General features: G+C 41.7%; 1 protein-coding gene across 5 annotated transcripts in view; it reads left to right on the top strand.

The window, feature by feature from the left end:
• The window catches only part of SYBU (syntabulin), a 106498-nt gene extending 95221 nt beyond the window's left edge, over positions 1–11277 (top strand). For 3 of the 5 annotated variants that reach the window (XM_084803016.1, XM_084803015.1, XM_084803013.1), the window contains exons 6-8: positions 5564–5767; positions 7635–7784; positions 9439–11259. In XM_084803016.1, the coding sequence (XP_084659142.1) occupies positions 5564–5767; positions 7635–7784; positions 9439–10540 (1456 nt within the window). In that variant the 3' untranslated portion in view covers positions 10541–11259. Of the gene's footprint in view, positions 1–5563; positions 5768–7634; positions 7785–9438 lie in introns of all 5 variants that reach the window. The other 2 variants (XM_084803017.1, XM_084803014.1) reach the window with 2 other exon arrangements.
• Positions 11278–22589: the final 11312 nt, after the last annotated feature.

The following is a 22589-nucleotide window of genomic DNA, read 5'->3' as shown; positions in this document are numbered from 1 at the left end:
CACAGGGACGTGCCACTGGTGGCTTCCTTGCTTCACCTACTGTCCTCCTGTGACCTGGCCTGCTCTCCCTGCCCCCAGCTATCTCTCATGCAGACCTTGGCTCTGTGCCCTCCTCCCTCCATCCCTTGCTCCTTTCCCGACTCACCTGTGCGTGCACTGGGAAATTAAGCTTTGCGCCCAGCCCGCCCCTCATGACCCTATCATTTTCTAGCCACTTACAAAGCCTCTAGCTTCCCTTATATGAAGGAGATATTTAGTTGGGAAGAAATGCAGGGGGAAAAAAGTGTAAGTTCATAGATGTGGGTAGCCACCCTTGCCAGAGGCAGCGCAAAGCAGCTGGATGTGTGCCCTCTGGAGTCAGGCCTTGTCTGTCCTGGCCTTACACCAGGACCACCCTCTACAGGCTGCACGGCCCTGAACAAAGGCATCATTTCTCTATACTTCTGCTTCTTGTCTGCAAAACAGTTACTGGAAGGCCTAGGGCTTCTGTTTAGGACAGTGTGTGACATGTGGTAGGCATAGTAAATTGCTCACCTTTGACACTGGGAGCAGAGGATTATGGGAAAGTGCATGGAAAGGCTCACAGTTAGTGGGAGGAGTTTCTACCCATGAATAGTGTCCTTAGCCCTCAACAGGTACTTACTGAGCATCAATTGCAAGAGAGTAAATAGAAATCAGTGAAAGTCATTACCAGTCTAGTTATGTACAAAAATAACACAAGGGTAAATTTGTGTGTGTGTGTGTGTGTGTGTGTGTGTGTGTGTGTGTGTGTGTGTGTGTGTCTGTGTAGTGACACAGGAAAATATAGAGTGCAGTGGGCATGTGTTCTGTGTTTGATGAGTGCGTTCCAGGACCTCAGTGATGAAGTGAGCTCCATCAGGGACTGAAAAGGAGTGATGGAGTGACAGCACCCCCCACCCCCCCAGGGCACATCTTCTGACTTTAGTAAGTCACATCACTGTCCTGGGCCACTGCATTCAAAAATTATTAATAGTGTATGTCTCAGGCCCTGTGCAAATATTTCCTATTTTTCCTGGTGACTGATGTTTGTAAAAGGAGCCTAAGGAGACCCCAGTGCACAGTTTCATGCTAAAAGTAAATCCAGACAAACCTGTGAGAAAAGCATAGGGTCCAGGGGAAATAAAGACTGTTATTCTGTCCCGCGCCTTTGTCCTTTGGTTCTGGAGTGCCTCTGGGATCCCAGGGGAAGGATATGAAAGTTCTTAGTATAGATAAGTCTTTCCCTGAATACTGACACATCCCCACGGTGAAAGGTATCAAAGAAAATGAACCCAGAAGGCAATTTTATTGTGCATTTCAAAAGAACTTGGGTTTGTAGTGAGATTTCAAGATGTCAGTAACATGGAGAGTTCAGAGAAAACATTCTAGTCTCAAGTTCAGAATTTTGTGAAAAGCAATCAAAAATTGATGTAGTAAATATAAAACGATTGGTGCAAATCAAATATACAAATCAGATATACAAGAATTATTTGGGGGAGGTTAGTTTATTTTTTTTCTTATCTCATTATTTGTATTTTTACCTGCATGAGTTTATGTGCACCGTGTGGGTGCAGGTGCCCATGGCCTAGAACTGGAATTACCAGCAATTTTGAGGTGCATGATGTGGGTAATGTGAGGTAAACCCAGGCCATCTGTAAGAGCAGTAATGTCTCCTAACCCTTGATCCATCTTTCTAGCCCCACAGCAGAATCTTTTATGGTCAAGCAACAGATGTCAATGTTTTTAACAATTTGTTCTTAGAAACTGATATTGGTTCCTCACTTTTTTTGCTTGTTTGTTTGTTTGTTTGGATTTTCAAGACAGAGTTTGTCGGTGTAGCCTTGCCTGTCCTGGACTCACTCTGTAGACCAGGCTGACTTCAAACTCACAGAGATCTGCCTGCCTCTGCCTCCCAAGTGCTGGGATTAAAGGCTTGTCCGATGCACTCGCAGAGTGACATCAGTAAATCTCAGTGATGAACTATCTTAGGCTTGCTATGTAATCTCTGTGTTCAACAAGACCAAGCATCAAGGCCAACTCTAAGTGGGCTGGCTATCCACACCAGACTGTGTAGCAGAATCAGATGTGTAACTAATTGCTTCCTGCTGTAGCTGGGAAAGTGCTGGGATGTGAGGGAAGGGTGGATGTTCTGAAAACACTTTTGACAGGTGATTTTCTTAAATAACAAAGCTTTAGAGGCTTGCAAGTCAGCTAACTCATTATCCAACTCTGGTGCTATTTGAGGAAGTCTTATTTAATCCATCTAAAAATGATGGAATAGTGAGATGTGGGTGGTTTGGAATTAGCATCAAATACACTGTTGCTTATTAGGTATATTATTCTAGCTTTGTTTCCTACTCAGGAAAATAAATAGCAGCAGTATCACTGAGTTAAGAAAGCTGATATAGTTCATTACATCGCAAAGTCCAGACCTTGGTTACAAACAGGAGAGGTATATTTATAAAATAAAATGAACATGCTGCTTCTACTACTGAGCTGCAGAGCAAATTGCCACAGAGCAGCTGGCCTGAACAATAGACAACCAGTTACTTACCACTTTAAGGACTTTAGCTCAAGATCGGGTATGGTTGGTGTCTTCTTGAGCCTCTGCTTGGCTTGAAGATGCCCAACCTCCCTGTATCCTTACATCATCGTTGCTCTGAACACATGGGTGTCCAAATTCTCCCTTATTATAAGGGCACCAATTAAATTGAATAAGGGACTAGCACAACTGCCTAATTTCGACTTTAATTACCTCTTTAAAAGTCTCATTTCCAAATGCAATTGCATTCTGAAGTCTGGGGGGATTAGGGCCCAAGTGTATGAACTTGGGATAGTGACAGTGATACAGTTAAGTCCAAAACAACGACAATAGTGGATGATGACAATGAGGATGAGGATGAGGATGAGGATGAAGAAAAAATGATGGGATGGAGGTGGCAAAACTACCTGAAAGGGTCCATGGCTAGGGCATAGAGATCCCTTGGACTCTGGTGAGGTTTGTACTTGTTCTTCTACATTTCTCTGTTCTGGTATTCAGAGGTGTGGGGTGAGCAGAATTTTCTCTTTTCCATGTATTACATTGTTCATCCCTGCGAAACCAAGGAATTTAGGGGGGGGGGCAAGCATTGGGCTTGCTTCTCTGTGGCCATTACAAACATGGACTCCCAGCTTCTCCTTTGAAAATGATGACAGTCATCGATGGTGTTCATGTCCATATCTGTCAACCTTTGAAGTGAAGTAAATGAAAGGGGAAACAGTGATAGCTTTAAACATAAAGGTTTTTTTTTAAATTAGGTTTTAAGGACATGAAATTCATGTCCTGAAACATGTATGAAGTCTTGATTATGAGTTTTATAAGGCTTGAGTAATATTCTACAGCTTGAGGAGTCTTTCTTTGCTTTCTTCCATATATGAGATGAGTCTTAAGAAATCACCTCATGTAATGCTTGCCATAGACCGTGTATCTCAACACTTTGTTACAAGGTGAATGGACGAATGCTCGTGCAGATTGGCCAGACAGTATTCAAATGACACCTGTTTACAAGACCGAGTTTATTCCATTTCTATAAGGAGGGAAACATCACTGCTAAGGAATTTTAAAAGTTCCAGCTCTGAACCCCAGCTCAGCTGTACTTTCTTGCATTTCTCTTCCCCAAGCCACAGTGACACATGTGTAAGTGGGACGCCATGATTGCACCAGTCTACCAGGATGAAATCCAAGCATTCACAAAGTATGTGGAACAGCACCAGTGACACTGAAGGCTGTCACAGATGGTTAATGGAGAATAACACTCCCCGGGTCAAAGTTATGGATAGCTCTTTATATTCCCTCATCTCTGGCAAGAGTTAACCTTCCATGTTTTCTTGTAGTCAGATTGAGCAATACAGTTGCCAGTGCCAGGCATGGAAGCGAAGCACAGAGAGGAAACTCCGAGCCAGAGGACATGTTCCTCTCAGCTACTCGTGAAGTTCTTCCCACTCTTGGGCTGCTGCAGTTGGCTTGTCACCCCGCCATCAGCCCATCTGTTTCACATAAAGTGTCTCCTTCCTTGTGAGAAGGGAGTGAGTCTGTTTGGAGGACTTCAAGAGGAAAGGCCTTTTAAATTTAGAATTTGGTGGGTTCATCAGTGTGCAGTATACTTGGTTGGCAGCAAGTTGAGATCGCATTTGAATTTAAATGTGATTAAATGTGAGTGTTGGGCTCATGAGCACTAGCACTCTTTTTTTTTTAACATACATTTCTTTCTCACTGAAATGCTCCAACAGGACAGAACCAGACTTACAACTCCAGATAGAAGAGGGTCTCAGACAGCAATGCTGCTGTATGAAAAGAATCTTCTTCATGTTAATTTTCCTGCAAAACCAAGCCATACTCCTGACAGAGCACGTTTAAGTAATTTCAGTGTTCTCTGGGTGCTTTCCAACTTTACTGGATATCAAATCTCTGGAACCAGATTAGCAGGAAAAATCTAAACAAGCTGATCCTGTAATACTAGCCTAGAGCTGAGTGAAACTTCTGGAATAAACTTTCATACCCTACCAATTTGACAAAGTCAGGTCCCATGCGATACAGATTGGCATTCAAACAAACTTGTTATATAATAAAAGATGACCTTAAATTACTGAATTTTCCACGTCTACCTCCCAAGTCCTGGCGTTACAGGGGTATACCACATCAGGCTAGACTCTCAAACCAACTCTGTGAGAAAGGCATGATGTTTGTGTGCTGTGTGATGTGTGGTATGCGTGTATGATATGTGTGTGTGCAGGGTGTATGTGTGTTGGATCATGTCTGTATGATGTTGTATGTGTGTTGTATATATTATGTCTATATGATGTGGTGTGTGTGTGTGGTGTATGTGTGTTGTGTGTATTATGTCTATATGATGTGTATGTGAGTGTGTGTGGTGTATGTGTGTTGTGTATTATGTCTGTATGATGTGTATGTGAGTGTGTGTGGTGTATGTGTGTTGTGTGTTTAAAGTGATTTTCTTAAATTTTTAATAAATGGCAGCACAGGACTCAAACCCAGCTAATTCATTTCAACAATCATGCTGGACAGCAAAAATTACAGGTTCAAAAATGCCAAGGTGAAAACAAGCACAGATCCTTCAAGAAGCTACATCACTTGTAAAATTGGGGTATTTAGGAGGACGGCTTGGAAGGAATGCTGAACTGGACCTGAACACCATCGTAAGGACTCTAGGCTTCACTGTGGTGACAGTGGGAACGTACTGAAGGTCTTGGAGCAAGGCAATAGTATTCCAGCTCCTCACTAGAAAGGCATTGGCCTCCTGCAGGAGGGAGCAAGGCCAAATAGAAACTGTTTGAAAGAACAGGAGGGGGAGGGGGTCTTTGTATTCATGATACAAGGAAGACAAATATCAAGTGGCTGGAGACCGTGCTGTTCGTGAGGACCACATCAGTGGCCATCCTGCCACGGTCCACTCCAGGGATCAGATTTCCTTAGCAGTGACCAGCTCTAGGAAGGAGCAAGGGAACCCCTTAGCACCTTCAGCCACACAGATTCTAATTAGCATATGGAATGCGCTTCTTTCAGCCGAGGCCCCCACGGGCGGAGCAATGGAGCATCGTCCCACAAGTCTGGCAACAGCCCACCATCCCCAAGGGAAAAGGACCTTGTGTCTATGCTGTGCAGGACCCCACTGAGCCCCAGTAACGCCCACCCTACCTATGCCCCTTCCTCTCCAAGTAGCAGCAACTCTGGCTCTTACAAAGGCAGTGACTGCAGCCCAGTCATGAGGTGAGTCCCATTCGCTTCCTAATGTGTGCTGCTTAATTTATCCTGTCTGGGTCTTTTCTTTAAAGATGGAAAAAATATATAACTCTTGATTCCCATTATAGATTCTGCTTTAATCTGTAATAAGACACTTTTCCTTCTCATGGTTAGCTAATCCCTTAAGGGTTGATGCAGAAAGAACACAAACCACAAGTTAACACACCACCCAACAGTCTGATCAGTCACTGGATAGGGAGGGGAAATGGCACAGTGGCACGGGGCTGTTCCCATCACCTAGGCACAGGGAGGAATTGTGCTGGTTTTCATTTGTTCATTAAATGCTTATTCAGTAGCGGGGCCTATGTTCAACACAAGAGAACAGAGTGACAAAAAGAAACGGCTCTCAGGCTCACTGCCAAAGGAGGGGGTAAAACTCCCTAATAACAAAAATCTAGCTTATTCTGCAACTATCTGTTGTTATATGACTATTAATATGTAAGAGGTGAGGCAGGGGTTCAGTTCAGGATAGAGTGATGAGAGAGGCCACACTAACACAATAAAACTGAAGTGATACCTAAACAGTGAGTAAGGAGTTACTAGGAGGTCGGGAGGGGTGGGGAGGAGGAAGAAGGGTTGGCATAGCCCGAGGGGCTAGAGGGGAAGGCTTGGAGAGTTGGGAACGGAACCTGGGCCATATTGGGCAGAGTGTAGGGCACAGGGGCAGGCAGCAGGGGGCTTGACTTGAGTCCAGAGTTAGAGGAGAGCCTGGCAGCCCTCCGCAGCCCTGCTCCTCTCCAGCATCCCTATTCTTATTAATCAGCTCTCTCCCGCCCTCCCGGGCTGGGATGCCCAGCCTTAGCCAGGCCTGAGAAGGCCAAGATTCCAGCCGGGCTGTGTTTGCAGAACACTGAGTGCTTCTCCACGAAACACACTGGGAAGAGTGGAGTGGCCTTGTTCCCGCTGAACAAGGAACTTTCCACTCTCACCAAATCAGCACACATACACTGGCACTGACTTCAGAACAATCTGAATCCAACCTAGTAATAAGCAAGGTCTTCAGTTAGGGGCAAATTGTGAGGCAAGTTAGGTCACCTTGCTCTCTTTCTTCTCTCCCGATTGCCCACTCTCACCCACACTGCTCTTTAATGCAGCAGCGCGTTTATCCGAACCGATAGCCCAGGCCTGGAGACAGGCATGCACTACCTCATATGAAATCATTCCTAAGCCTTAGAGAACCTCCCTGCACTGCCCCAGCCTTCCACAAACACACATACACCTCAGTCTTCCACGCAACAAAAAACGCTGAGATTGGCCAGTGGGTTAGTTACCTCTTCTGCGGCAACTCCAGCACCGTGCTGCCGTTCTACTCTAGCTGCCAACAGCATGCCCGTTGGGCTGCTAGAGCACAGTGCCATAGATTGGGTGACTGTGGACACAAACACAAGCTAGGTGTTCACTCAGCTCTGGAGAGTGAGTCAGAAATGGTGCCAACATGGTCAAGTTCTTGGGGGGCTGGGGGGCTCACTTCTGTGCTGGAGATACCTCTTTATTGAATCTTCACAAAGAAGAAAATGATCTACAGAGCTCTCTGGAGTCCTTTTAACGATTGTATTGGTATATATTAGTGGTATAAAGTAACATTTTCATTGAGACTTCTACACATCCGTATAATACACTTGTATTTACTCATTTCCTTTATCTTCCAGAGATCCACTTAAGGATCTCCGATAAGTATTAATCCCGTCACAAAGAACCATGCTCATTATGTCTTAATTACCTCCCAATTTGAGGGGGAGGTGTGTACAGACATTCAGTATATTACCCTCCTTTTCTTTTCATAGAAAAGGAAACAAGAGCAAAAAGTAACATCTTGTTACTTGAATTATTTCAGGAGGTCTGGAAGATACATGTCTTGTGGAGAAAATCACGGTGTCAAGCCCCCGAACCCGGAACAGTACTTGACCCCTCTGCAGCAGAAGGAGGTCACAGTGAGGCACCTGAGGACAAAGCTGAAGGAGTCTGAACGCCGACTTCACGAGAGGTAAATCTGGGCTTCCCACACTGGGAGACTTAACATGGTTCCGTCTTTGCAGAGGGTGGCATATGAACCAATACTACACGGAAAAATGAAAACCAAAGCTGTTCCATTAAGAATTTCACTCTTCAAACAGATTCACTTTACAATTGCTTTTGCTGTTGCAGTGCAGGAGTTCGTGGTTGCTGGTAGGTTAGAGGGATCCTGTCTCCTGAGTATGCTCACTTTTGCCATCGAGAATTGGGTGTGTACATGACTATTTTTAAAAGACAGAGACACGTGTGGCAACAATCCTCTGCTTCCAGCAGAACAGGTCACAGTGGCCCCATCAAGCCCCGATAGTGTCTGGAGAGCGTGGATGGCTGCTGCATGCACTGTAACTCCTGCCAGCTAGTTCTATGCTGAAGGAAGCGCTTCATTATTCTTGGGCTGTCTTTAAGGCTTAAGGGCCAAGAAGGAGGGGGGGGCGGGGGGCAGGGGAGTAGAAAGCAAAACAGCCTGTGTCTAGATCTTACCACAGACAGGAGAAAAAAAAAAACTTGACATGTTGGGAGCAAGCCAGATTTTCTGCTTTTTGGTTTCCTCTTGGGACAACTTGAGACAAAGTGACTACCAGACATACACTAGCTGTAACTAGGGAGCTGCGTCTGTGCTTGCATTATCTGGGAACTTGACTATTTCCATCCTCCTCCTCCTCCGCCTTTGCCATGGGCAGGAGACAGTAAACAACTTGTGACTTAATTTGACTCTTCACCTGGCTGAAAGAGACCTGGGACCCAAGCTCCACCTCCTGGGTGAACTTTGTGGACTAGTGTGATTTATGAAAAGCCCAGGGGAAGTTTTGAGTCCTGATAAGAGAAAGTATAAGAAAGCAGCAAAACTTGATAAAATTGCCAAGCCTAAACTTAAAGAAGCAAAACTAGATGAAGATGTAGATTGCTTGACCTTTGTATTCACAAGTAACATGTGGGTATATATTTACACTGATTTTGAAGAAATTATATGTAAGAATTTCTTGGCAAGGTTTTAAAATAGGCTATTGTAAACATCTTATATTCACCTCAGCATAAAGCAGATTGCTTGTGCTCTTTTCTGAGATGAGAGAGACTAGGAAACTTGCAGAGCTCTTCTTCACCCTATAATTAGCATTTTATTGTTTAAAATCCATCAGCAGACTATAAGGACAGTTGTACCAGGCTATAAGGGATCTTTCAGCGTCTCTCTAATCAGTTCCTCCACAACTTCACATATGTTATGAAGGAGTGAACTACAGAGTTAGAAGTAGGCTGAGAAACTAATAGTAAGGTAGCAAGTACTAAGTTTGGTGTAGATGATCATGCTAATGAAGTACTCAGTAGTCCTTGCTCCACAGTGAGTATTCAAAAAAAAACAAAACAAAAACAAAAAACAAAAAAAACAACCAATGGCAGCTATAGTGATTCTAATTCTGGCTACTATTATTAACTTAGCTGTTTTTACAATTAAAGTGGGGCAGTTCCTTAGCCACTACTTGCCAAAAGAAAAAGAAAAAGAAAGAAAGAAAAAAAGAAAAAGTCTGAAACTGCTTTAACTTCTTAACTTCACACCCTTTGGCTGGGGTCAATTGCTGTCTAGTGTCTGTTGTCGACTGTGCTTGTAACTTTGCCGGCCTTTCCTGTAGGGAATCTGAAATCATGGAGCTCAAGTCTCAGCTGGCTCGAATGAGGGAAGACTGGATTGAAGAAGAGTGCCACAGAGTGGAGGCTCAGCTGGCACTCAAGGAAGCCAGAAAAGAGATTAAACAGCTCAAACAGGTGATTGAGACCATGAGGAGCAGCCTGGCTGACAAAGACAAAGGCATCCAGAAATACTTTGTGGACATAAACATCCAAAACAAGAAGCTGGAGTCCCTGCTTCAGAGCATGGAGATGGCGCATAATAGTTCCCTGAGGGATGAACTGTGTCTCGACTTCCCCTGCGAGTCCCCAGAGAAAAGTTTACCCCTGAGCACCACGTTTGACAAGATGGCAGACGGGTTATCTCTGGAAGAACAGGTAACAGAGGAAGGTGCCGACAGTGAGCTTCTGGTGGGAGACAGCATGGCCGAGGGCACAGATTTGTTAGATGAGATGGTGACCGCCACCACCACAGAGTCTGGCGACCTGGAGTTTGTTCATTCCACGCCAAGGCCACTGGCCCTCAAGGCTCTCCCCTTGGTGAGCCAGGAAGAGGGCAGAGTGGTGGTGGAGCAAGCGGTGCAGACCGATGTGGTTCCGTTCAGCCCTGGCATCTCCGAGCTCATTCAGAGCGTGCTAAAGCTGCAGGACTCCTGGGCCACAAGCTCGGCGTCCCCAGATGAATCTGGAGCTGACTCAATGGGAAGCTTCTCAGAATCCATCTCTGCCTTAATGCTTGATTTAACTCCAACAAGTCCCAACTCAGCCATCCTTCTGTCTCCTGTGGAGATTCCATTCAGCAAGGCAGCTATGGAAGCCCGTGCAAATCGCCTCATGAAAGAGCTAGATTTTGCAGCCTGTACAGAAGAAAGGTTGGACAACATCCTCTCGCTGCCTCAGGGTGGTGTTGTGAGGCAGTACTGGAGCAGCAGTTTCTTGGTGGATCTTCTGGCTGTGGCTGCCCCTGTAGTGCCCACTGTCCTGTGGGCGTTCAGTACTCAGAGGGGGGGTACAGATCCTGTCTACAACATTGGAGCCTTGCTCCGGGGCTGCTGTGTGGTGGCCCTACACTCACTACGCCGCACAGCTTTCCACATGAAAACCTAGTTAGTTATTACTGTGTGCCAATGTGTCCGCGTGAGCAACACCAGGCGGATCAGTGGAAGTCTCTATTCTGTCGTTTTCGCTCTTCTCTATTTCGTTTGCACTATAGTCAGTTGAAGCCCGTTCACTGTTTAAAACCAGAGGTATCTTCCAAGGCATGGAAACCTGGTTCCGGTAGATGTCCCACCAGAGTGGTGTAGAAAGCATGCTTACGCCCCTGCCGTGTTGTCTGAGGTACCCGTTCTTATACCAGTGGTTCAGGAAGAGAAAATGCAGTCTGCACTTTCACTACAGCCTAAGGCTGGCATGTTATCTCCTTGCTTTGCTTTGTGCCGTTTCAAATGTGTAATTGTTCCAGCATTCCAATGGTCTTGTGCATAGCAGGGGACTGTAACCAAAAATAAAAATGTATTTGTGTAATCGGTTCAAAGAAGACTTGAATAGCTCTTTATTGTCTTTCTTGGGGTTCATAAGGTTTGAGTGTTTGAATTGCTTTTTTTTTTTTAATGTAGCTTCAAAGTCTTAAAAGGCTCATTTGCTCTTAAACCTGTCAGTTGATGAAACTATGTAAATTTACACGGTACTAACTTATTTTTTGCTTATTATATATAGTGGTTTTTTGAAACTGTTTGTACCCACATACTTCAGCATGAAAATAAAGATTAGTGTTTCCATTTAAATGTTTATGCCTCCTATAATTTTCAGTTTACTAATACACAAGACCAAATAAGTAGAGCAAAGGGAAGGGAATAGACATATGGGGACATATAATCCATGGGAGTGCTTTGGGTTTAATGTCAATCCAATGAGGACATATTAACGGACTTTAAGCATAACAATGACATCTGCTTATTTTTTTAAACTAACTTCTGGGTATAGGGTGCCCTGTAGTTGGAGAGGAGTGGGAACAAGGGCCAAGTACTATTTTCATGGTGCAGATGAGAGACCAGCTTGACCGTTGAAACAGATAAAGTGACTAAGCTGAATAAATATAGAAATAGGTGAGAGGGGACGAAGAGTAAAGGGAAAAGGGATAAATTAAAGATAACTCAAAGATTTCTAGCTTGAGCAACTACATCAGTGAGTACCATTTGCTAAAAATGAAGAATTCAAGAGAACCAAGTTCAGCTGAGAAAAAAAAAGCCTGTGATGTCTACTAAAATAGCTATGTGGCGATAGCAAGTAAGTGACTGCATATATACATACGGAGATATCAGAAACTGCCAGGGCTAGTTATACAAGTGGGGCTCCTTCACTCTGAACAGCATTTAAAAACACAGAACAGATGGAATCATCCAAGAAATGGGAAAGAAGGCCAAATACTAAGTCCTGTCTTACTCCTACATTTAGACAGAAGTGAGAAATGATGAGAGGCTGCCCGAGAGATGAGGAAAACTGGGTGAATGGAGTAACTAGAGTAGAGTGTCAAAACTCTGAGGAAGATGCATAACGTGAAAGCAATAATGTGTTCTCAGGCTCTGACAGCAAAGTCTTAATGACTGTCATTTCACCTTTATGGGAGATAGGAATGCAAGCTGGAGTGGACCAGCTAAAATAATGAATAGAAACCCAGACCTAGCCTGTCCACGCCATCACTACACTCCCAGACCTTGTTCCAGATGGACACCAAGTCCACTCACCCCAAACCACCTCCACCTGCATCAAGCACGCTCCCTATGGTTTCAATCAGCTCCCTTAGTGGCCTTGTCTAGTGTCTAGTGAGTGCCCCCAGAATCAAGCCACCTCTGTTGTCTCCACACTTTTACTCCTAGATCTGGTCACACAGATCCTGTACCAGCCCCACCTGAGGCAGGCCAGAATCACACACAAGCAATGAAAGAAGGCCATAAGCCCAGCTCATTATCACAAAAACCTAACTACTGTGAAAGGCCAAGATAAGAGGTGCCCCCCGAAACCACTATAGGAATGTCTTATAGAACTGTCCGCCAATGAGAATTATACAGATGAGCTCTAGGAGAGAGATTTAAAAGAATAGTCATAAACATAAAAGAATTCATGAAGATTTTTGAAGATATAAACAAATATCTTCATGAACTTAAAGAGGATAGGAATAAATTCCTGAAAGATGTTATAAAAATATGAATACACAGCTGACTGGGATGATAAACACAATTTAGGATTTGAAAACTGAATGCAGTAAAAAGATGAGTACTGAAAAGAGCTCTGTGAAGATGGAATGAAAAAACAAGCAAACAAGCAAACCCTCAATAATCCAAGCAGAAAGAAAGCCATACAAGAAGACTTGGCATGTGTGTACAACCCCACTCCACAGGTTGACTGCTACGCTATTCATAAGAGCTAGAAAATAGAAGCCACCTAAATGTCCTTCAACTGACAATAATGAAAATGTGGGACATATACATAATGGAAATCTATTCAACTGTGGAGAGATGAAATCATGTAACTTTCAGGCAAATGAAGGAAATTAGAAAATAGACTTAGTGATGTAGCACAGACCCCAAAACAAACACTGCATGTTCTATCTTATTTGTGGATCTTAGCTCCAAATCTTCAGAGAGGAGTATATCAGCTGAGGTAACTGCAGAAGCCAGGGCAGTAAAGAGTCCGTGGGGGTGGGAATAAGGACTTTTAGAGACATAGATGCTATGTAGGGGGAAATGGGACAAAAACATGGGAGGAGTGTAATGAGGGGGCAGTAGGAACAATATAACACTATTTGAAAAAGCCATAGGTATATATGTATACTTAAATATATATACATATATATACATATACATATATACATACATGTGTTTGTATCATTACATGTGCATACATACACATATATAATTTTAATGGAGTTATGCATACATATAGGATAAAAATATTCTCCCAAGACAGCAATAGACTATCTAACAAAAAGTACAGTGCCAGGCATGGAAACTTCTCTTCAAGTTGTTAGGAGAGTACACACACACACACACACACACACCCCTTACTGGTGTGATGTGTATATGTGTATACATGTAGTAATTAATGAAGAGGTCAAGAATTTTAAAATGGGAAGAAATGAAGAGGGGGAAAGGTGGAAATTATGTAAATGCACTTCCTCGTGTACGAAATTCTCAACAGCAAAAAGGTGAATGAAAAAAGTGGAAATAAGAGTGTGCACCTAATTTGCTGTTATTTGCTTGAAGGGAGGTAGAAAAATGTACAACAGCTACAAGGAGATAGGAAGTTCAGAGTTTAATTAGTGAGTAATTCACTCAAGGGAAAGAAACGGGCGACAGAAAGAGTTAACTGCGGAAAGGAAGTCTCGAGAAGACCCTGCCAGGACACGTGATGAAGCGAGCTCTCTATAGAACCTATCTACTAGAATGTACTTATGGGCGGCAGACATATTTGTGCTTACGCAGTAACTTATCTTGCAGTTCTAGTCAGCAGTAAAGGGATTCGGGTGAAGCAGAAGGGAAACTATTCAGGGACATGAATGCTCGGAAGTGTCCCAAAATAATGAGTGATTATTCTGACTCATGGTTGAGTCACTTTCTTTCCTGTGGTCCAGCCCAGACTAAAAACCTGGATACCGGTTGCTTCCTTGAGGTCCCTCCTTTTGTTTATTTTTAGTCATTGCTAAATTAAGACATTTTTACTTTAAACATTATAAACCTGTTCGTGGTACCTGCTTGTTACCTTCACAGACCGGAACTCCACATTGCTATCAACTCAAGATGGATCTAGGACTCCCAAGAAGAAAGATCTTCACGAACCACACAGTTGTTAGCAAATTGGAAGCAGATGGTCACCAGCAGCAAACTTCTCCCTGCCTCAAGTGTCTTGCATCCTTCATAGAATTTAAAAGCTTCAAAGGAAGCAGTTCCTTTGACACCCTAAGCCCTGCATAGCCTATGCACAGTCAAACTGTCGCAAAGGTGAAAGGGGATCCTGCAGCAGGTCTGTCTTTTCTTCTTCCTTGCCTCTTTCCCATCCTCCTCCTCCTGCTTTAGAATGTCAGCATGTAGTCTGTGGAAAATTCCTGCTTTTATCCAGACCAGTCTCCTGAATGACTTCCTTGAAACAAAAAAGGATAGAGCATGCTTGCTTTCTGGAAGCCCAAGCCGTGGCCTCGTTTTGTGAACAAGATGATCTGATCCTGAAGATTGAAGCTCCGTGGAGTTGCTTTCAGTAATTTGGGTGCCTGTGATGTACACGCAGGAAAATGGAAACAAAAAGAACAATTCCACTTATTGCACAAACTGCCATCACATCAAAGCAAATGTTAAGCACTTCCTAAGGTTATGTGAGCAAACATTTCAATTTATAAGAAAAGATTTTTCCCAAAGGGATATGCTGACCTTTCCAAGCGGGGTGGGGGAGGGGGGTGGGGGTGTATGCACAATGTGCTCAGATGCCAAGCGGTCTGACATTTGTGGCAGAAGGAAGTCTGTGATTTGCATTTGTCATAGGCTCCACCCAAGCAGTTGGGTCTGTGCTTCTCCCTTGATGGTTTTCTTTTTTAAAAAGTTTGGCGTAGTTTTCAAACTTCCATTTTGGCTCAGTGAGTACTTACACAATTCATGTATTCCTAATCTCATTCAATATAATAAGCAGCAACTTAGGAAAATAAATTTATAGCAAACAAATTTTGAGACAATGTCCACAAACTCCTAGCTGACTGAAAAAAAAAAAAAAAGAAAAAAAGGTATAGTAAGTCCAAATACAACGAAATAGGTTTACATCAGTGAATTAATTTTAAGCCAGAGAACATGGTGGCACACACCTTTAATCCCAGAACTTGGAGGCAGAGGCAGGTAGACGTACAATTTCCAGGACAGCCTGGTCTACATAGCGAGTTCCAAGAGAGTCAGGACTACACAGAGAAACCCTGTCTCAAAAAATGATTAGTGGCAGTAGCAGTAGTAGTATCATTATTTTTAAACCACTAGAAATGTATTCTGCTATAACTACCAATTTTGCCTGTCATGGCTGTAACAATGATTCTAACAAAAATTCTAAGTAACTTTGAAACCCAAATAATATTCAGAAGAATTTTGTTTTAAGATCGAAGTACATAAAATTCAAGTTTGTTAAAGGCATATCCATTAAAAAAGCATTTTGAACAAGAAAAACCCAATATATAAAACATACTCCCAAGCATGAAGCGTTTGGAATGACAGTGTGGGACCTTGCCATCTGCCTTCACCCATCTCCTACCACAGAGAGGGCGTAGCATCTGGAACAGTTTGAAAACCACTTTACCATATGAAAACTGTCAGCTTATGCAAGACTTCATCTGGAAACTCTCTGGTTAGTACTATTCTTACCAGTGTATTGGCCAGTGTTCTATAGGTTTAACTGTGAAGAGGACTCATTACCTCCCACTCAGAGAACAGAGGCCATAAATGCAAGCATCTGGGACCACAGTGACATAAACGGATGTAAAATTCAGCATAGACTCAACTTGTACATATTAGAGCAGACATCACAGCGTCTTTAAAATGTCCAGCCTTCCTCTGAATCAAACTTTCCTACACTAAACAAAGGTCCTTTACAATCTTAAACTAACATTTAATGTTTCTCCACAAGCACATCATGTCAGGTTTACTTAAGTTTATGGAGAAAATGAAACCAGTTTTAATCATTTCTCTATCTCCCCTAGAATGCAGTATATTAGGTATGTGAGAGGCAGGGCTTTCAAAATATCAGCCATGTACTACTTTGATCCATAAGGGTTCCTCCATACTTCACTTAACACTACAATAACATGCTGATTTAACAGTTATTTATTTATTTATTTATTTATTTATTTATTTATTTTGGCATTTTGAGACAAGGCCTCACTCTGTAGCCCAAGCTAGCCTTGAATTTGTGTTCCTCTCACCTTAACCTATTAAGTGTTCAGGTCATAAGCATCCACCACCACGATGTTTTGAAAAGTGTATTCTCATTCTCCAGACATGGTGACACATGCCTTTAATCTCAGCACTTGGGAGGTGGTGGCAGGCAGATTTTAGAACTCTGTGAGCTCAGGACTATGAGGTGAACCCCATACAAATGAGACTCTATCCCAAAAAAGAAAGTAGAATTCTCACTTTACCTAGCAATGGTGTTGTTTTTCTGCTACAAAATAAGCAGTTTTATTCAACAAAAATCAACAAGCATAGAAGCAACAACTGTGGAGTTAAGAATTCAAGCTATAGAATAGATAAGAGCCCCACCTGCCCTCAACACCCTTCCATCCCCTCCTTGTGGATCCCAAAGACCAACCCTGTTGATACTCCCCCCCACCCCACCACCAGCACCCATTCCGTGCCCCCTGCCCCTACATGGGCTGATATCCCCTGCTCAGATGGAGGCCAGGCCGGCCACAACAGGTGCAGGCCATTCCAGTCAGAAGAACAGAAGGCCCCTGTCAGACCAAAGGCCACGCTAGCTGCCACAGGTGCAGGCCCCAATTCTGCTGAAGACTACCTACTGGACCAGAGGTCATCCCAGCCATCAGAATTACATATCACAAAAACCAGAAAACCAAACAAAAAACAGAAACCAAGGGAAAAAACACTACCCACCAAAAACAAACTCAGAAATTGGGACATAGACCTATAGTCATTCCAAACCCAAATGCCTAGATGCCAATATAGATGCCAACACAGTCAACAACAGCCAAGGCAATATGGTACCACTAGAGCCCAGCTATCATACTGCAACATTCATGAATATTCAACAGAAGAACAAGAAGATGATCATAAAACAAACTTTATGAAGATAATATAGGTCCTTAAAGAGAAAATGGATAAATTCCTTAAAGAAATCCAGGAAAATACAAACGTAAATTCCTCAAAGAAGCCAGAATAACAAACAATCGGAAGAAATGAATAAAACTGTTAAAGATGACCAAGAAAAACAAACAGGTGAAGGAAATGAATAAAACTGTTCAAGATCTGAAAATAGAAATAGAATAAAGAAACACAAACTGAAGGAATTCCAGAGATGGAAAATCTGGGTAAGCAAAAAGAACTACAGATGCAAACATCACCAACAGAATACAAGAGATAGAAGAGAGAATCTCAGGTGTTGAAGATCGAGAAAAGAAATAGATACATTGGTCAAAGAAAATGTTAAATCTAAAATTTTTCCTGACATGAAACATCCAGGAAAGCTGGGGCACTATAAAAAGACCACATATAAGAATAATAGGAATAGAGGAAGAATTCTAGCTCAAAGGTCCAGAAAATATTTTTAACAAAATCATAGAAGAAAACTTTACTAACCTAAAGAAGGACATGCCTATCAAGGTGCAAGAAGCTTATAGACCACCAAAGAGATTGGACTAAAAAAAAAAAAAAGAAGAAGAAGAAGAAGAAGTCCCCTAGTCACATAATAATCAAAGCACTGAACACACAGAACAACGAAAGATTAGAGGTTGTAAGAGAAAAAGGTCAAGTAACATATAAAGATAGACCCATTAGAATTGCACCCAACTTCTCAATGGAGACTCTAAAAGCCAGAAGGGTCTGGACAGATGTCATGCAGACTCTAAGAGACTACAGATGTCAGCCCAGACTACTATACCCAGCAAAACTTTCGATCACCATAGAGAAAAGAAGATAGTTTATTACAAGGTCAAATTTAAACAATATATATCCACAAATACAGCCCTACAGAAGGTACTAAAAGCAAAGGGATTAACTATACCTATGAAAACACAGGAAATAGAACTTCACATCAGCAAAACCAAAAGGGAAGTGTGTTTGGCGCACACACACACACACACACACACACACACACACACACACACACACACACTACCACCACTGCCAAGAACAAAATAACAGGAATTAACAATCATTGGCCATTGATATCTCTCAATTCAATTGACTCAATTAGCTAATAAAATGGCAAAGACTAACAAAACAGATGCAGAAACAGGACCCATCCTTCTTCTGCATACAAGAAACACACCTCAACATCAAAGATAAATACCACCTCAGGATAAAGGACTGGGAAAAGCAAATGGCCCCAAGGTGCAAACAGTGTACCTATTCTAACATCTATCAAATAAACTTCCAAACAAAATGAATTACAAAAGATGGAGAACACTTCATATTCATCAAAGGAAAAGTTCACCAAGATGACATCTCAATTCTTCACATCTAGGCCCAAAACACAAAGGTACACACATTTGTAAAGGAAACACTATGAAAACTTAAATTGCAAACTGAACCACATGCATTAATAGTGGGAAACTTCAGTCCTCAACTCTTACCAAGGGACAGGTCATCCAGAAAAAGAACTAAACTGAGGAATAATGAACCTAACAAACATTATGAACCAAATAGCCCTAACATATGTACAAAACATTTTACCCAAAATAATACACCTTCTTCCCAGCACCTCACAGAACTTTCTCTAAAACTGACCACATACTTAGGTCACAAAGCAAGTTTCAAGATGTACAAGAAAACTAAAATAAGCCCCTGCATCCTATTAGACCACCATGGATTTCAACAACAGAAAGAAAGCCTATAAACTCATGGAAACTGAGAAACTCTACACTGAATGAATACTAGGCAAAGGTAGAAATAATAAAAGAAATTAAAGACTTCCTAGAATTCAATGAAAACAAATGTACAACATATGTTATGTCCCAATGAAAGTGGTATGAGGAGGAAAGTTCAGAGCACTACATTCCTTCACAAAACAAAAACAAAACAAAACAAACAAAACAAAGTGATCTCCTACTAGCACCTTAATAGCCCACTTGAAAGCTCTAGCACAAAAAGAAACAAGCTCATTCAAGAGGAGTAGATAGCAGAAAATAATTGAACTGGGGGCTGAAATCAATAAAAAGAAACAAAGAGAACAATACAAAGAGTTGGTTCTTTGAGAAAATCAACAAGGTAACAAACCTTTCTCCAAATTAAAAGAGAGAGAGAATATCCAAATTAACAAAATCAGAAAGGAAAGTGGTGGCTATGACAGACACCAAGGAAATCAAAAGAATCATTAGGTCATACTTCAAAAACTTATACTCTGCCAGGTGTGGTGGCGCACACCTGTAATCCCAGCACTCAGAAGGCAGAGGCAGGTGGATCGCTGTGAGTTCAAGACTAACCTGAATCCAAGACAGCCAAGGCTACACAGAAAAACCCTGTCTCAAAAAGAAAGAAAGAAAAAGAGAAAAAAGCCCTGTACTCCACAAAATTGGAAAAATCTAAAAGAAAGAAGACAATCTTTTGATAGATACCACTTACTAAAGTTAAATTAAGACAAGATAAACAATTTTTAAAGAAGAGCTAATATCAATATTCATCAAACTATTCCACAAAATAGAAACATTGTCAAATTCAGTTTATGAGGCCACAGTCACTCCAATACCCAATCCACACAAAGATTCAACAAAGAGTCTTACAGACTGGGTAGTTTAGGTAAGATTAGCCCCCCCTAAACTCATGGGTTTGAATACTTGGCTTATAAGGAGTGGCCACTATTAGATGTGGCCTTGTTGGACTACTTGTGGCTTTGTTGGAGGAAGTGTATCCCTGTGGAAGCAGGCTTTGAGGGCTCTCAAGTCTGGCCGGTAAGAGACAGTCCTCCTGGCTGTCTGCAAATGAAGATGTAAAACTTTCAGCTCCTCTAGCACTATGTCTGCCTGGGGAATTCCATGCTTCCTGTCATGATAATAGTGAACTAAACCTCTGAAACTCTAAGCCAGTCCCAAGTAAATGGTGTCCTTTATAAGCGTTGCCTTGGTCATAGTATCTATTCACAGTAATAAAACCCTAAGACACAGACTAATTTCCCTCATGAATATTGACCCACAAACACTAAATAAAATACTAGCACACTGAATCCAAGAGTGCATCAAAAAGATTATGCACCACTATCAAGTAAGTTTATCCCAGAGATTCAAAGATGTTCAACCTACAAAATATATCAATATACTCCACCATACAAACAAACTGAAAAAGACCACATGATCACCTCATTAGATACTGAAAAGGCCTCTGACAAAAATCCAACACCCTTCATAATAAAAGTCCTGGAGAGAGTTAAGATACAAGGGTAATACCGCAACATAATATAGGTTATTTACAGCAAGCCTACAGCCAGCATTAAATCAAATGGAGAGAAACTCAAGGCAATTTCACTAAAATCAGGGACAAGACAAGGCTGTCCACTCTCTCAATATCTATTCAATACAGTACTTGAAGTTCTAGCTAGAGCAATAAAACAGTTAAAGGAGATTAAGGGGATAACAAATTGGAAAGGAAGAAATCAAAGTATATATTCACAGATGATATGATACTATAAATAAATGACTGCAAAAATTCTACCAGGGAACTTTTACAGCTGACAAACACCTTCAGTAAAGTGGCTAGTTACAAGATTAACAAACAAAAAAACACCAGCCCTCCTAAATACAAATGGCAAACAAGCCAAGAAAGAAATCAGGGAAGCAACACCCTTAACAATAGATACAAATAATACAAAATATCTTGGAGTAACCCTAACCAAGCAAGTGAAAAGTCCTTTATGACAATAACTTCTCCCATGCTCATGGATCAGTAGGATTAACAGTAAAATGGCCATCTTACAGCAAAAGCAATCTACAGATTCAATACAATTCCCATCAAAATTCCAACACAATTTTTACAGACCTTGAAACAATACTCATCTTCATATGGAGGAACAAAAAAACAAAAACAAACAAACAAAAACCCAGGATAGCTAAGACAACTCTGTACAATAAAAGGACTTCCAGCAGTATCACCATCCCCCATTTCAAGTTCTACTACAAAGCTATAGTAATAATAACAGCATGGTACTGGCATAAAAAGACAGATAGGTTGATCAATGGAATCAAACTGAAGACCCAGATATAAACCCACATATCTATGGACACCTGATGTTTTACAAAGAAGCCAGAAATATACAATGGAAAAAAGAAAGCAACTTCAACAAATGGTGATGGTCTAAGGATATCTACATGTAGAAGAATGCAAATCGATCCATGTCTATCACCCTGAACAAAACTCAAGTTCTAGTGGATCAAAGACCTCAAGATAGAAGAGAAAGTGGAGACTAGCCCTGAATGCACTGGCCTGAGGGACAACTTTCTGAACAGAATACCAATAGCACACGATCTAAGATCAGTCATCAATAAATGGGACCTCATGAAAATGAAGTTACTATAAGGCAAAGGACACGGTCAATAGGATAAAATAGCAGCCTCTGCATGTATGTTAGAATGTGTAGCTTGGTGTTCTTGAAAGACTCAACAGGCATGGGGACTTTCTCTGATTCTTTTGCCTGCTTTTGGGACCCTTTTCCTCCTACTAGGTTGCCTAGTCCAGCCTTAATATCAGAGGATGTGCTTAGTCTTATTAAAACTTGATATGTCGTGTTTGGTTGATATCCCTGAGAGGCCTGCCCTTTTCTGAGGAGATGGGGGAATGTGGGGAGAAGGGCTAGAGAAGAGGAAGGAAGGAAACTGTGGATGGGATGTAATAAATGACAAAAAAAAAAAAAAACAAGTTAAAAATAAAATAAAGAATACAAACTATGTTCTGAATATTTTAACCAGTTAAACTACAGGGTGATAGTTAATAATTTATAAGGAACCAAAACTGACAGAAAATTAAGAAAATATACCATTGACTAAGAACATCTTTTTTGAAAAAAAAAACATTTTTTTTTAATGTTGAATGTTTTCTTGGTCATTCTGCATCTCCACCAAACCCAAAAAAATGGTTATAGATGGTCTACAGAAGAAAGGTCTCTAAGAAGGCATAGTACTGGTTTGCACATGTATGACACTTGTGGCCTTAGCCTTATTAGCATTATGTCCCAATCAAATGAGCTATCTGGAGTTATTTTGCAAATGTGAAATTATGTTAATTCATTCTGCCTTGTCCATATCAGAAGCAAATAAACTCTGAACACTTAATGGTATAGCACCATCAGTTTTGTCATCAAATACAGAAAATAAAACTAAGCTAGTTTTCTTCCAATTTATTAGGTAAGTATTGGAACCCATGCCACCAGCCTCCAAACAATTACAATGCAGTCCTGACAGGCATGTAATTCA

This window comes from Acomys minous, assembly GCF_964271855.1.
Source record: "Acomys minous genome assembly, chromosome: 12".
Lineage (NCBI taxonomy): Eukaryota > Metazoa > Chordata > Mammalia > Rodentia > Muridae > Acomys > Acomys minous.
This window is presented reverse-complemented; position numbering and strand designations above follow the sequence as displayed.